Raw genomic sequence first — 16,146 nt, forward strand, 5'->3', positions numbered from 1 at the left:
ATGACAATGAGATGATATACGATAGAATGAATGTAAAACTAATGTTCTCCCATGTAAACTATCACATGATTCACAATAAACGATTTGAAAAAAAAAAAAAAAAAGATAGTTCCTGTAGAAGATAAGCTCTCAAACAGGAAATATAAAACATATGGGGATGTTCAATTGCACAAAGATATTCTGGCCACAAAATAATTGGTACCTGAAGACTGGCAAGCAACAGAGCAATATTGATGGTCTATATCAAGTGCTTTAAAACTAAATGTATATATAATAAATTGAGTGCTTAATTAACTAATATTGGAATGTTTGTGAAACCAGATACTTCTGTGCTTTTCTTTTCTGCACTTCTTTGTATGTGATTCTTCCCCTGTCGGGTCATAATATCTTGAGAAGAACTAGGGTTATTACAGTAAGAATGGAAAGACAAAAGCAACATTTGCTTGGGGAGAGTTTTATTTATAAAATAAATTATTGAAACCCAAGGAGAAAAATATGAGATAACAATGCATAAAAAAATAATAAAATTTGCTCTTGAGTGAATTCTTGACTCATGGCAGTTTCATGCGTGTCAGTGATAGACCTGTGTTCTACTAGGTTTTCATGACACCCCTGGGTGGATTTGAGCTTCCAACCACTTTCAGTCATTAGACCGCTTAACCAGTTTGGCACTTCCAAGAGCACATAATCCCTAGTGTTGGTGACTGTGTGCCGTGGAGTTGATTCCAACTGATAGAGACCCAGTATAGGTGAGCTTACAGTTACTAACCCAACTAGAAACCCACTATGTTACCAGATCTCCTTTATCCTCCCTAGCAAGAAAGTTGAAAACATACTATTGACCCTACCAGCGGGGAGATTAGAAGAAGATCATCTGGATTTGGAGGTGAGTAAAGTTCTTGTCAGCACATGGAGTGAGGACATTCCATGGATGGTCACCTGCACAGCACCTCTTGGATTATCCACTAAAACAGTTTCTCCATTTCTAAGGATTTGTCAAGCCCTGCCAAACACCATTATGAAGAATGAAGCACTTCTCTATGTACTGCTATAGAATAATCTTCAAAATATATTGTTAGCAGCAAAGAGTCTAGGTATACATTATTGTCATTGCTGTTATTAAATGCCATCGAGTCAGTGACAACTCATAGGGTTTCCAAGGTTCATTTACAAAGCATATATCAAGATGTAAACAATTGTTCCAGAGAAGAATATGTTTATAACTAACCATTCAAGAAGAATATGTGAACAGTTTGATCCCTGACCCATTACAATCATGAAGGTTGTTGTCCTTGAGTTGGTTCCCATTCATGGAGACTCCACTTTCAACAGAACAAAACACTGCCTTGTCCTTCATCGTCCTCAAAATCGTTGCTGTGTTTGAGCTCTTTGCTACATTCATATAAGTCCATCTCATTGAAGGTCTTCCCCTTTCTCACCAACTTGCTACTTTTCCAAGCATGATGTCTTCTTCCAGGGACTGGTCTACCTGATAACTGAATAACCCAAGCACACTGCCCGGCGGTCTATTTCAATTCATCATATCCCTGTGGGATAGAGTTTCCAAGCTTGTAATCTTTACTGAAGCAAACTGCCTCATCTTTCCCCTCCAATGGATGGTAATTTTGAACCACTGACCTTTCAGTTAGCAGTCGAGCTCTTAACCACTGCACCGCCAAAGCTCTGGTTAGTAAATGTTGTTATTAAATGCCATTGTGTCAGTTCTGACTCATAGCGAGCCCTGTATAGGGTTTCCAAGGAGTGGCTAGTGGATGTGAACCACCAACATCATGGTTAGCACTCCAGTGTATATGTTGTTGTGAGGTGCCATCAAGTCACTTCCAACTCATAGCAACCCTGTATAGGGTCTCAAAGGAGCAGCTAGTAGGTTTGGATTGCCAACCTTGTGCTGATCCTACAGTGCCACACCAGGAGTCCCCAGTGTATATTTGTTGTTGTTGCTACTGCTGTGTGCCATTGAGTTGGTTCTGAATTAGCAACCCTGTATAGGGTTTCTGAGGAGTGACTAGTGAGTTTGAACTACCGACCTAGCAGTTTAAACTGACCTTGAGGTCGAGTGCTTATCCTACGGTACCACACCAGTGTATATGTTGTTGTTGTTCAATGCCCTTAGTCGTTTCTGACCCATAGCGACCCTGCATAGGGTTTCTAAGAAGCAGCTAGTGAGCTTGAACTGCCAACCTTGTGGCTCCAACTGACCTTGCAGTCCAACACATTAACCCTCAGTGTCACATCAGTGTATATACTATTCCACTATCAAGAATAACTAAACCAGGTGATTCATTGCCCCCTAACAAGATGGCCAACCTTTACATCTTGAAGGACTTGAAACTGAAGCTGATTTAATCTGCAGTCATTAACCCCCTACTTTCTCTTTGTTTCTCTTTGTATAAAAACCTCTGGTGTGGCGCTGTTGGTTCATGCGCCAGACTGCAAAGCCGTTTGAACTGCAAGATCGTTGGTTCAAGCTCACCAACTGCTCCTTGGAAACCCTATATAGGGTCGCTATGGGTTGGAACCGACTCAATGGCACTTCACACCAACAACATAACTCAGTAAAGATAGAACACTGTGTTGAGACCCTCCTCAACTCTGATTTCCCAGTTTGTGAATTACTTTTAAATTCCTCAATAAAAATCCTTTGCTTCATTGTAGCAGAGATTCCAGTTTGCCCTTTGACAGTGCAAATAGCTAGACAAGGTTCTCTAGACAGATCCTTCTACTTTCTTTAGAAAGTCAAGCAAATCCTAACATTCACCGTCGATACAATTAATAGGCATTCATTTTTAAAATAAAGTTTTGGGTCAGAGATTTTAAAGACCACAGAAACTCTGGTTGTAGTTTCAGATTCCATACTCAGACTCAGAGGACTGAACCACTGTCAGAAAGAATGCAGGGAGGTGAGTTCTTGTTACAGTGTGACACCTGTACACACCCATTTGGTTATTCCCTTTCATCCAAATTCCTATCAGCACATTTTGTTGAGGATTCAAGAAGATATATCTTAAGTCATACATATTTTCCAGGTGCTGTTTTGCTCTTTGTGGAGAATAAAACACCCCATAGGCGGAGCTTGTGAACACCTTTAAAAACAGATCTCCGCACCTACCTGGTCATTCAGTTCTAGCATCCTGCTGTGTCAAGAAGCAATTAGACAAAATGATTCCTGGAGGCTTAACAGAAGCTAAACCGGCCACTCCAGAAATCCAGAAGATGGTTGATGAGGTGAGTTATGCATTCTATGCAAAAGTTGGATACCAAATCTTGGTGCTTGCATTGGACGCATGGTCAGTGTGTGAGTAAACATGAAAAGTAGAGTCTTGGAGAATGTGTGGGTTTGTTCAAGCTTCCTTACAACTAAAAATGCCCCCTTGAGCTTCTCAGATGAAGCCTCTGATAACTCCAACAGTGTCAGAGAGCATAGCACATCCCTTTTCTGAGCCTCTTTTTCCCCATTTGTAAAGGAGGCATTTGTATTGGATCATCTTTAAAGCTCTTGCAACCTTTATGATGTGTGGTTCTAGAATTACTAATTCAACTTCTACAAAACGTTTCTAACCTCACCAAGTGATGCCAGCATGTAATTAAAGTCTAAGACTGTTAAAAGTTTTTAATTAGATTTCAAATGCACTGGAGGTAGATTTTTTATAAACAGTTTGGAGAATGAATTTTCTGCTAATTAGCCTAAATAGTGTTTTCATCTTTTAGAGGAGACAAAACTAGTAGAGAAGTTGCATGCTCAATGTTTTTTGATAAGTTGATACATTAGTCGTGGTGTTGTTTGATTAGTTATAAACAAATCATTTGTTGTTTTTGTTAAGTGCCATTGAGTTCGTTCTGACTCATAGTGACCCTGTATAGGGTTTCCAGGGAGCAACTGCTGGGTTTGAACTATAAACCTTGTGGTTAATAGTCCAGTACATGTCTTACAGCTCTATCCCAGGACTCCAAACAAATCACGAAATATCAAAACTTATACAATCTGAAAAGAAAATATAAATTACTCATTAGGGTTAGTAATTGGTTGCCTTATATTATTGTATCATTCCTTCTGTTTTTGTTTTGTTTTGTTTTCTCCCTCTGAAACTTCATTCAATGGCAGTTTGCCAATAAGGTCAGCTTCTTGGGTAAGTGGAAAAGAAGTGACCCTCTGCATTGAAGGGCTCTGGAAAGCTTTCTAAAGGGCCAGATACTCATTCTTTAGAACTAAATATTTCCCTTTCCAAATTTCTTTTTTAAAAACAAAACAAGCAATCAAACAAAAAACCTTGAAGTCTGTTTTTCTTATAGAAGTTAATACTGCATCAATAATCAAAAACAGAGAAGAAAAGAAAAACCATTTTTTGCTGAGTCAATTTCAACTAATGGCAACCTTATTGGACAGAGAATTGTCCCATACGGTTTCCTTAGTTCTGATGAATGTAGACTGCCACACCTTTCTCCTGTGGGGTTGCTGATGAGTTTGAACCCTTGACCTAACCAAAGCTTCTAACCAAAAGCAGCTGATCCCTCTAACCATTGTATCCGAGTTGTTGTTGTTGGTAAGTACTATCAAGTTGGTGTCAGTTCATGGTGACCTTGTATAGGGTTTCCAACGAGCTGCTGGTGGGTTTGAACCAATGACCTTGTGGTCCACAGCCCATTGCTGATCCTACAGCACCACACCTGAAATTCAGTAGGACCCCTTAAGTCAATAATACATACCAGGAATTCCTAGGTGGTACAAACATTTAAAACACTTGTTAAGTACTGCTGAGTCAGTTCCAACAGTGATGAATGGAGCAGGTGACTGTCAGTCACACGATTCTGAGACCAGAAGGACTAGATGGTACCCAGCTACCAACTGTTCTGAAAAGGATCATATTAGAAGGTCCCAGATAGAGTGGGAGAAAATATGAAGCAAAACTCAAAATTGTAAAAAAAAAAAACCAACACTGGGCTTACTGGTCAGAAAGACTGGAGGAACGAACCCAAGACTATGGTCATTGGCCACACATCAGGTCTAGAAAGAAACTCACTCTCATGGTCCAATTATTAACCAAGTAGTAAATAGGTGTATGTTGTTGTTATTAAGGGCTGTTGAGTTACTTCCAACTTGTATGACCTTGTATAGGGTTTCCAAGGAGCAGCTGGTGGATTTGAACCACGAACTTTGTGGTTCAAATTGACCTTGAGGTCCAAACTTATCCTACAGAACCACACAAAGATTCCATGGATAGGTGTATTGTTGTTGTTGTTAAGTACCATGGAGTCAGTTCTGACTCATACTGACCCTGCACAGAGTTTCGGAGGCTGTAAATCTTTACGGGAGCAGAACGCCTCATCTTTCTCCCACTGAACAGCTGGTATTTTCGAACTGCTGACCCTGAGGTTGGCAGCCTGACTCGTAACCACTACACTACCATAGGTGTATAGGGCAGACAAAAACACTAGAAAGGTATGCTCACCAGAGAATGGTCAATCATTTAAAATCAAAAGGGCAATATTTACTTAAGGACAAAGTTGAGAAGGGATGGGAAGGAGGGTGGAGTGGAAATAGGAAGCCCAGGGAGGAAGCGGGCAACTGTTGTTACATGGAGGGGCTGCAATCACTGAGATGAAACAAAGTGTATGATTTGTTGAATGTAAAATTGATGATCTTTTCTGTAAACCTTCACTCAACTCACAATGAGAAGTTAATACATGTATATATACTGTTGTTGTTAAGTGCTGTCGAGTCGGTTTCGACTCATAGCGACCCCATATAGGGTTTCCAAATAATGACTGGTGAGTTCAAACTGCCGACTCTATGGTTCAAACCTTTGGGTCCAGTCCTTATCCCACAGCACTACACCAGAACTCTGCAAACTTATATAAAACTAAGTACATGAGAGGAAGTCTTGCCATCCTCACTTCTGAGGAACGTTCTGGCTGTTCTTTCAAGTCATATTTGCTCATCTGTCTGGCAGTCCATGGTATATTCAATATTTTTCATCAACATTGTAATTCACAGTCATCAATTCTTCTTTAGTCTACCTCATTCATTGTTCAGCTTTTACATGCATATGTTGTTGTTGTTGAGTGCCGTCCCATAGCGACCCTGAACAGGGTTTCCGAGGCTGTGAATCTTTACAGGAGCAGAAAGCCTCATCTTTCTCCCACAGAGCAGCTGGTAGTTTCAAACTCCTGACCTTGTGGTTCACAGCCCGATTCGTAACCACTACGCTACTTTTAAGGAGCTCTGGTAGCCTAGTGATTATGAAGGTAGTTGTTTTCAATTTCTTAGTATACACGAATGAATGTTTCCAACATTGCATCCATTTACTGAAGCATCTCAATTGGTAGTCCATCCGTTTCTCTAGCCTTGTTTTATGCCAATTTCTTCACTGAAATTTGGACTTCTTCCTTCAGTATCATCAGTTCTTGATCATATGCTGAGATGGTTGAACGTTGAACAGTTCTATTTGTTACAGTGATTCTGTATATTTCTTTCATCTTCTTGAAATGCTTCCAGCATTGTTCAATATTTTGTGCATCAAATTCTTCAATATTACAACTCAATGCTTGGATGTTTTCCTCAGTTCTTTCAGCTTGAACAAAATGGTGAGTATATTCTTCCCTTTTGGTTTCCTAACCCCAAGTCTTTACACATTTTATTATAATACTTTACTTTACCTTATTGTTGTTAAGTGCTATCAAGTCGATTCCAACCCATAGAGGACACAGAACATTTTAATGATTTTTTAAAAAGCCTATCATTTCGGTGAGCCATAGTGTGGGATGTAGGATAGTAGTAAACTGCTAACCACAAGGTCAGAAGTTCAGATTCACCAGCTGCTCCTTGGAAAACCTACACAGGGTCGATCTGAGTCAGAACTAACTCTATGGCACACAACAACAACAGCATCATAGTTAGCAAAAGTAATTGCATTTTAAATAAAAAGCCTCCAGAAGATCTTGAATTTTAATAGCACCCATCTGTGAGCAACATCTTGAATTAAAAAGATAGCTTGAAAATGTGTTTCTTACTGCTTACCTCAGGCTTCAACTCGGTCCGAGAGGTAGAGTAAGAGATACGTTAGCAATAGCCACCAAAGATTCTTTGAAAGACTTGAGGGTCTGATTCCAAAATATTAGCTACCCAAAACTCTGTGGATCACAGTTCCATTTGAATAACCCTTGGGACAACTAAGGAAGGCTTTGTGTGTATTTTTCAGATGGAGAAACCAAGATTTAAAAGATGAATAGTCACCTAGTTAAGAGCTAACCTGTCTCCAGATTTTTGCTATTTCTATTATACAATGCCATGAACATGGAGAAAATCTGTGGGGTGAAGGAAAGACACTGATGAGGTGTGTGATAAGTATCAGGGAGACACTTCAGGGCTAGGGTATTTCTCCAATATCTCTTAGGTAGTGGAGAAATAAGCCTGCTGTGAATGATCTAATATCTTTTAGCCAGCCAGGCCTTATGCTAAATGTTATGGAAGATCCATAAAGATTGTAAGAAATGATCACTGACCTCAAAGAGCTTACAGTTGGAGAAGTCCGGGTGCCTAGAGCATAATAGGAAATACCCTATAATTAAGTACTTTTTCATAATTATAGGTTTTGGACCAGGAAGGACACTAGAAGCTGTCTTGTTAAACCTTCCTTTCGGTCAGTCTCACAGGTGTTAAACTCCCCATTACCACTTACCTTCTCTCATCCAGGGAGGGTGCCTTCCAGACCATTCCCAATTAAGGGCTGGAAGGTAGAGGAAAAGTGAGTAAACTCTTTATAATTTAGAAAGTACTTTCACATCAATTATAAAATTTGTCTCACCACAAACAACCCTGAGAGGCAAATATTATTATATCTATTTTATGTTGTTGTTAAGTACCTTCGAGTCAGTTCCAATTCATAATGACCCTGTATATAATTTTCCAAGGAGCAAATGGTGGGTTTGAACCACTGACCTTGCAGTTTGCAGTTCAATGCTTATCCAACAGAGCCACACCAGGACTCCAATCCACTTTATAGGTGAGGAAGTTGAATGAATGATTTCACTGAGATTTAGAATTAGTTGATTTTTCATGCAAGGGCAGGCAAATGGATAGATGTTGGTAATCACATACCTAATATGATTTAGCAGAGTGTCATCTGTCATTAACTTTGTAAGTTTATTTCTTTGATTTTTAAAAAGTATTTATTTTTTTAATTACCTGTTAAAATGCAAGCATTCTTGGAGAAACTAAAGTTTGTCAACTTGTTTGTCAAACTTCAGTTTGTCAGTTTGTCAACTGTCTTTATCAGTGAGCTTTTTATTATTGTTGTTTTCTTCTGGTAAACGTACGTATAACAAAACATTTGCCAACTCTACATTTTTACATGTACAATTCAGTGACTTTGGTTATGTTTACTATGTTGTGTAACCATCACTACTATCCATTTCCAAATTATTTCCACCACCATTAACAAATCTCAGTGCCTTCTAAACTGGCTCTTCCTACCCACTCCCTGCCACCCTACTGGTAACTACTAGTAAACTTAGTGTTCTATACAATTGCCTGTTTCATAAATTGTGATGATACAATATTTGTCTTTGTTAGATACTTATTTTACTCAGTGTAATATTTTCAAGCTTCATTCCTATGTTTTGTGTATCAGAACTTTATGGATATTGCTGCTGCTGTGTGTCATGGAGTCAGTTCCGACTCATAGTGACCCTGAACAGGGTTTCCGAGGCTGTAAATCTTTACGGGAGCAGAATGCCTCGTCTTTCTCCCGCGGAACAGCTGGTAGTTTCCAACTGCTGACCTTGCGGTTCGCAGCCCGATTCGTAACCACTACACAACCAGAGCTCCTTTATGGATATTAGTTAATTGTATATAAATACCAAGTTTTATTTATCTATTCATCTATTGATGAATATTTTTGTTTTGTTTCCATCTTTTGGTGATTGTGGGCAGAGCCACATGAACATTGGTTTACAAGTTTTTGTTGGCATTACTGTTTTCACTTCATCTGGGTATATGAGGATAATTCAAAAAGTATTAACTACTAGAGTTCCAGTTAATACATGCATGGAACTATTCTAAACAAAACATGTTTATACACATCTCTGTGATTGAAGGATGACTGCAAATAAGTTCTCTCAATAATACACTTGTCTTAGTCTTGTCAGGGCACCTTCAAATAAAAGGTTCAATTAAAAACAGTGGCTTCTAAGTGGATCTGTTGTTGTTTTAAGTGCTGTCTTTAAGTTGGTTTGGACCTATAGAGACTCGGTATAGGGTTTCCGAGGAGTGACTGGCAAGTTCAAACTGACGACCTTGAAGTTCAAACTGACTTTGCAGTCCTGCGCATTAACCCACAGCGCCACCAGGATTCCAAGTGGATCTGTTAGGCCAGTTCAATTCAAAGCAGATAGATCCCTTAGGAAGATTATGGTCACTGTGTTTGGAGAATGTCAAAGGGATAATCTTTACTTTCTCAAAGGACACAGTATGATGAAAAGTGCATTGGTGAGAAAAGGGTCAGGAAAGTTGTGCCAAGGAAATTTTTTACATCAAGACAATATATCTGTTTATTCTTTGATGGTAGCAAGGGCTATTCTATAATAATTTTGTTAGGAAACCTTATCCTATCCACATTACAGCCCTGCCCTTGCCCTTTCATACTTCTTTCTGTTCCCAAAATACAAAGAACAGTTTAAAAGTACAGAAGTTGAGTTTCTCAAGGATGCCACAACTGTCATAAATTGAAGAGCTCAGAATCCTTCTGGGAAGGATTAGCAAGATGGGAACAGTATTTTCAGAAGTGTGTAAACCTAGTTGAGAAACAATAGCTTTGCATTTTGATATGTTTGTTTAACAAAGGCTTCTATTAGTTTATAGCAATACTTTGGGGCTTACCCTCATGTAACCAGGACTGGATTGCTCCATCCATATGCGAGTTCTATGTTTAATTTTTTTCAGGAACTGCCAAACTGTTTTTCACAGTGGTTGTACCATTCTGCATTCCTGTCAACAATGGATAACTGTTTGAATTTTTTCACATCCTTGATAACATGTTATTTTCTGGTTGTTTGTTTTTTGTTTTTTTGTTTTTTCATCATAAGCATTGGTAGTTCTAATAGGGGTGAATTGGTGTCTCATTGTGTTTTGATTTGTGTAGAGTAAGCAATGAACTGCTTACCACAAAGTTGGAGGTTCAAAACTACCAGTGGCTCCACAGGAACTCTATACAGGGTCACTATGAGTAGGAACCAACTCTATGGAATTTAACAACAATGAGTAATGAAAGAGCCATAACAGTGCAATGGTTAAGCACTCAGCAGCTGAGAGGTTGGAGGTTCAAACCCAACAACAACTCTTTGAGAGAAAAAATATAGCAATCTGCTCTAGTAAAGATTTACAACCCAGGAAACCCTAAGGAAGTAGGGTTACTATGAGTCAGAATAGACTTGACAACACTGAAAGGCATTAAGCATCTTTTCATGTCCTTATTGGACATTTATATACCCTCTTTGGTGCAATGTCTGTTTAAATCCTTTGCCTATTTTTTTTTTAAGTTTTTATTGTGAATTGAGTGATAGTTTACAGGCAGATCATCAGTTTTACATTCAACAAATCATGTACTTTGTTTCATTATAATGATTATAATCCCCTCCATGTACCATCAGTTATTCTCTTTATTCATTTTAGCTCTCTTTAAAAAAAAACAACAACACTCAGGTATCTATAATAATTTAAACCACCAAATAGCACATTCTGCAAGTCTGCCTCTTGGCCACCAGCTCTCAGTTCTTCTCTTTCCCTGAATCTACAGTCCTCAACTCTTCCCTCTCTCCATATCCCCAACTCTGCCTCCATCACTGCTTCCCTGGATAAGGTCTCACATTCTGCTTGTGCTCTTCTCTGTTTATGGTCCTAGGGTTCTTTGTTTCTGTACTGTAATATTAACTACTCCCTTGTTTTTGTTACAAAACTTTTACCTTTACAATTGTGATAGTCATAATTAGTCATGATAACAATTACTCACTATTGAATCATAAGAATCTTATCCCCATCTCTTTTCAGAAGACCCATCTAGACAAGATGAAAACTATTCAGTGGGTACTCATCTTTCCCCCACACACACTGAAACTAAACTCCCTCTTGAAACCTTGTAAGCCAGTCATTTCGTGCCTTTATTGCCCCCTCATTTTAGGTAGCCAATGTCTAAGTTGCCCGTCCCTATCTACCCTGTATACAGAGGGGATAGCATCTTTGCCTATTTTTTGACTGAGCTGTTTCTCTACTTGTTGTTAAGTTGTAGTAATTCATTATATATTCTGAATATTAAACCCTATATGGTTCCCTCAATTTTCTCTCAATATGTAGGTTGTCTCTTCATTTTGTTGATAAAATCGCTTGATACATACATGTTTTTTAATCTGATTAAGTCCAACTTATCTATTTTGTCTTTTGCTGCTTTTGGTGTTTCATCTTAGAATCCCTTGTTGAAAACTAGGTGGCGAAGTGTTACCCCAATGCTTTCTTTTAACAATTTTGTGGGTTTAGTTATCACACTTAAGTTCTTCGTTCATTTTAATTTAATTTTCATATATGATGTGAGGTGTGAATCCAGTTTCATTATTTTACATGTAGAAATTCAATTGTCTCGATATCACTTACTAATGAGACTAGTCTGCCAATTCTTTCACCACTGAATAGACTTAGTACCCTTGTTAATAATCAATTCACCATAGATATATATGAGTCTATTTCTATTCCATTGGGTTATCATTTTTAAGTGCTGTCGAGTCAGTTCTGACTCATAGTAACACTGTGTAGAGTTACTGAGGAGCGGCTGGTGAGTTTGATCCGCCAACCTTGAGGTTCAAATCAACCTTGCGGTCCAATGCATTATCCTACAGTACCACACCAGGAGTTCTATATGTCTATCATTATACCAGTACCAGGCTGTTTTCATTACTGTAGCTTAATAGTATATTTTGAAATCAGAAAGTTTTTGTACTTTGTCCTTCTTCAAGTGTGAGGCACCTTTTTTCATATAAATTTGAAGACTGCGTTTCCCATTTCTGTAAAGAAAACTGTTGGAATTTTGATGGGAATTGTGTTGAATCTGTAGATTGTTTAGGGTAGTATTAACATCTTCTTAATGGAATGCCAGCTGAAGGAAGAACCTCATTAGGAAAGGAGAGGAAGAAGAAGGGAGAAAATCATCACAAAGAGAAGGAAAAATATCAAAGAAAACTAAAGGCTGAACGTTAAAGGAATTTTACAACAAAATTGGATATGTTCAAAATGAGCAGAGTCAAACATAGGATTTGGAATTGGCAAGACTTGAACATTTTTGAAGGCAGAAGATAAAGGTTTCCCCCTACAGAAGAGAATAGAAAATGAATGGCTAATTGTGGTACCATGTACTGAAGGATGCTAAAGGTACTTGGGTTCAGGCTCCACTTGGAAGAAATCCTGTCTTCCAAGACTGTATATTAGTTGAGGATGATCATCCTTCTACTCTTTTTACTCTTTGGGGATGGATACAAGCCATCATAAAGGAAAATAACCATGATCTTTTAAATATTAGTATTTAATTATCAGGGCTACAAAAGATGGACCCTAATAGAAAGGGAGGAAAATGTGGAACAGAACCTGAAATTCCTTGTGAAGTATCCAAACAAACAAAAATCAGACTTACTGGACTGGTTGAAACTCCTCTAGACTATTGTCTGAGATACTCTCTAAGCCTTGAACCCAAACTAACACCTAAGGTCACCTTGTAGCTAAAAAAGAGATTGGCTCACAAAATAAATAATATCCTCATAAGTATTCTATTTCTTTTGAAAAATCACCTATATAAGACCAAAGAGACAATTACTTTAAAACAAAAATGAGTGTATAAAGACACAGGGACACTAGATTAATAGAAATGCAACAAATAGACTGGAAATAATGTTGATACATTGTGAGAAATGTAAACAATGTCATAGAACAATTTGTGTAGCCATTGATGAATGAAAACCTAAAACTGCTGGATAAGCCTCCACCAAAAACACAATAAAATATTATTCAATATGGATCTATAGAGAGAAGATAAACACTGGACTGGTAATCATAAGGTCAGCAGCCCGAACCCACCAACTTCTCTTGGAAACGCTGTACAGGGTGGCTAAGGGTCAAAACCAGCTCCATGACACTTAACAACAATAGCTTGAGAGGAAGGGCAGAAAGATAGTCTATGCTCTCAGGGAAATTTGCAAAACAGATTAGAGGCGTAAGAAACATACAATGAAATAAGCAGTCATATAAGACCCTATCCATGAAAAATCATATTTAAGAATCTAATTACAAACACAGAAGCTTGCATGTAAACAATCATTAGATGAGCATTCTGAGTATGACTATGTGCAGAAAGGAAATCTTATTACAGTAACTATTTTTGGAAGTAAGGGCTATAACTATACATGCACACACACATACACACACACACACACACACACACCCCTGTGTCATAAACTTGACTACAGAGCAACATTCCTGGTAGCACACACATACCATGAATCTTGTCTGCCAGAACATCACTTGAACACTTCACCTGCATACACACCCTGGAGCTCAGCATTTCATGATTCTTATTCACCCCACCCACAGATTTGTGCTCCCCTCTTCTACAGTAGTCTCCCCAACCTCTCCCACTCCCCCCAGACCCTGAGAACCTGCCATTCAGCCACACCAGAGTCACTCACCCTTCTGTCTCCTTTAGCATGTGCCTCAGTCCCACTCCTTTACTCAGAGCCTGACCCACGGTGGTTGGTTTCACACACTTCTCCCCTCCACCCCTAATTTCCACAACCTTGTGAATTTTGGATCTACAATCCTCAATTACAGATCATTCCCCCCACCACCACTTCCTTCTGGGCTTCTATTCTTGGCTCAGACAACTTTGCTCAAGAAAGATGCAGAACCACAGAAAACTCACCCTTTACAAGCCTTTGAATTCATGCCAGACAACTGCAACAGGACCCTGAGGGCAACCAGAAAATCCTTTCAGTCATGTCTTGTTAGTCTTTTCTAGAACTCCCACAGATGTGGAACTGTACCCTGTACCTGCTCTAGCCTCAGTTTCTCTATCCTATCCCACATAGCCCCTTCAACAGGGGATCCACTTCCTGCTCTTCTTCAAAGATTACAGTCATCTGGTGTGACAGCTCCCCAATTTACCTTATCCTCTGCTCCAACTCATTCACTCCTCCAATCTTCGTCCTTTATCCTTTCTGTCACCAGCCCTTCCTGCCTTATGCCAGACACTGTTGTTTCCTACCTCCTGAGGGTCTCTCTGCTGTATGTACCTTTCCTTTGACACACTTTTAGATGGCAAATGTCTAGAAGTCAGCTCTCACCGGTCCCATTACCCAAACTCTCCTTCCCTGCTCTGCAAAATTTCCCAAAGCAATCAGTGCCACCATTATCTTTCTATCCATTATTTCCTAAATTATATAAATTATAAAAGCCCACTGTTTCTGCAGAATGAGCATAAGTTAGGGGAAATGTCTAGGCATTGCGTACAAGTGACTTCAAATCCTCAGATGAAGAGAACCTTAAACTCATAAAGGCCATGCTTAACAGTAGAAAGAAAACCATGAACAGCTCTGGAGTGTTTGTTGCTGCTAAGTGCTATAGAGTCAGTTCCAACTCATGACCACCCTGTATTGGGTTTCTGAAGCTGTAAATCTTTGCGGGAGCAGAAAGCCTCATCTGTGCCAGTGTTCCTCCCTGGTAGCCTCCTTCCCCTGGCAGAGGGCTGAGCAATAAACCCACGCTGTTCCTTCCAACACTGCAGCCTCCACCAAGCACAGCAGGTCTAGCAAGTTGAATGCCAACTGTGTCCAGCTCAAGCTCTGTTTGTTTACCCCAGGCTCCTGATAAACTGTTCCAGATGACCTCTTTTCTTTTGGTGTCCTTCTTCACTCTAATGCCCATTTTGAGAGGTCTTTCTGCATCAAGCTACCTACTGAAACTCAAGATTTTATTAATAAGCTCATTCCAATTCCACCTCTTTCCTGAGTCCTCAGTCTAAATCTCATCACACCAGGTTCGTAGCACTCAACATCAGAACAACACAAATTTGGTTCAATAGAAATGGGGAATGTGGGTATGGGTTATAAATACAGTCAACCAGAAATCAGGACTCATAGTCTGACAAATGTCAGTGTCCATAAGGAAACAAGAATAGATATTTCAAATCAACCCTTTCATGGAAAAGTCTGGACTTGTGGAATACATAGAATCAAAGAAAAAGTTACATGTGTGGATCTAATTCCATAACAGAAATAAAAACACAATCAAAAGACTGAAAACCAGGAGAAGAAACCTAGAAAAATACAACAAATTAATCAGACACTTGTGTTATCAGACGGGGACAATCATTTTTCAACATTAAGCATTTAAGATCATGTTCTCCTTACAATGTCAGTTTCCTCACTTGTAAAATTAAATAATTTGGGCATTAGACTAGAAATGAACTCTTCTCAACTCAGCTTCCCCTCCTCTGGGAACTCAAAAATTTCAAACATGGGGAATAACCAATCATGCAAGAACCTCTTTATTTATGAATTTCTCTCATTACTATTTCCAACTTTCCCCTACTCTCCCACACCCTACGATTCCACCTTTCTGTTCTGTCCCATTCTTCTCTCTCTCTTTCCTTTTTCTTTCTTTTCCCTCTTTTGTTGTTGTTAAGTACCGTCGAGTCAGTTCGGACTCATAGTGACCCAGTATAGGGTTTCTGAGGCGTAGCTGATGGGTCTGAACCACCTCCCTTGTGGTTCTCAGTCTGGTGCTGATCTTTGTATTTCTGTCTCAACAAAGCAATCATATCCCAAAGGCTACAGGAAAAGTGGGTAATGGTCCATGGAGTGTATGAACCTCAAAAGTAGACTGGGATCTCAGAGTTAGAAAACGTTATTGAAAGCCCTAATGTGGCATTGTAGGATAAGCACTGGACTGTTAACCACAAGGTCAATAGTGCAAACCCACCAGCAGTTCCTCTGAAACCTTAGACAAGGTCACTACAAGTCCACAGCACTTAACAACAACAACAAAATAAACATAATATATAAAGAATGTACATATATGCTTATTTTTGTTATATACAA

The 16,146-nt window shown here is 39.1% G+C and overlaps 1 protein-coding gene across 1 annotated transcript in view; it reads left to right on the forward strand.

Annotated features, from left to right (window-relative positions):
* Positions 1-3,180: 3,180 nt before the first annotated feature.
* Positions 3,181-16,146, forward strand: part of CSTA (cystatin A (stefin A)) — a 34,319-nt gene continuing 21,353 nt past the window's right edge. Inside the window, exon 1 of the mRNA XM_006869353.1 lies at positions 3,181-3,246. Within this exon, the coding sequence (XP_006869415.1) occupies positions 3,181-3,246 (66 nt within the window). The remainder of the gene's footprint in view (positions 3,247-16,146) is intronic.

This window comes from Chrysochloris asiatica, unplaced genomic scaffold (genome assembly GCF_000296735.1).
Source record: "Chrysochloris asiatica unplaced genomic scaffold, ChrAsi1.0 scaffold00130, whole genome shotgun sequence".
Taxonomy (NCBI): Eukaryota; Metazoa; Chordata; class Mammalia; order Afrosoricida; family Chrysochloridae; genus Chrysochloris; species Chrysochloris asiatica.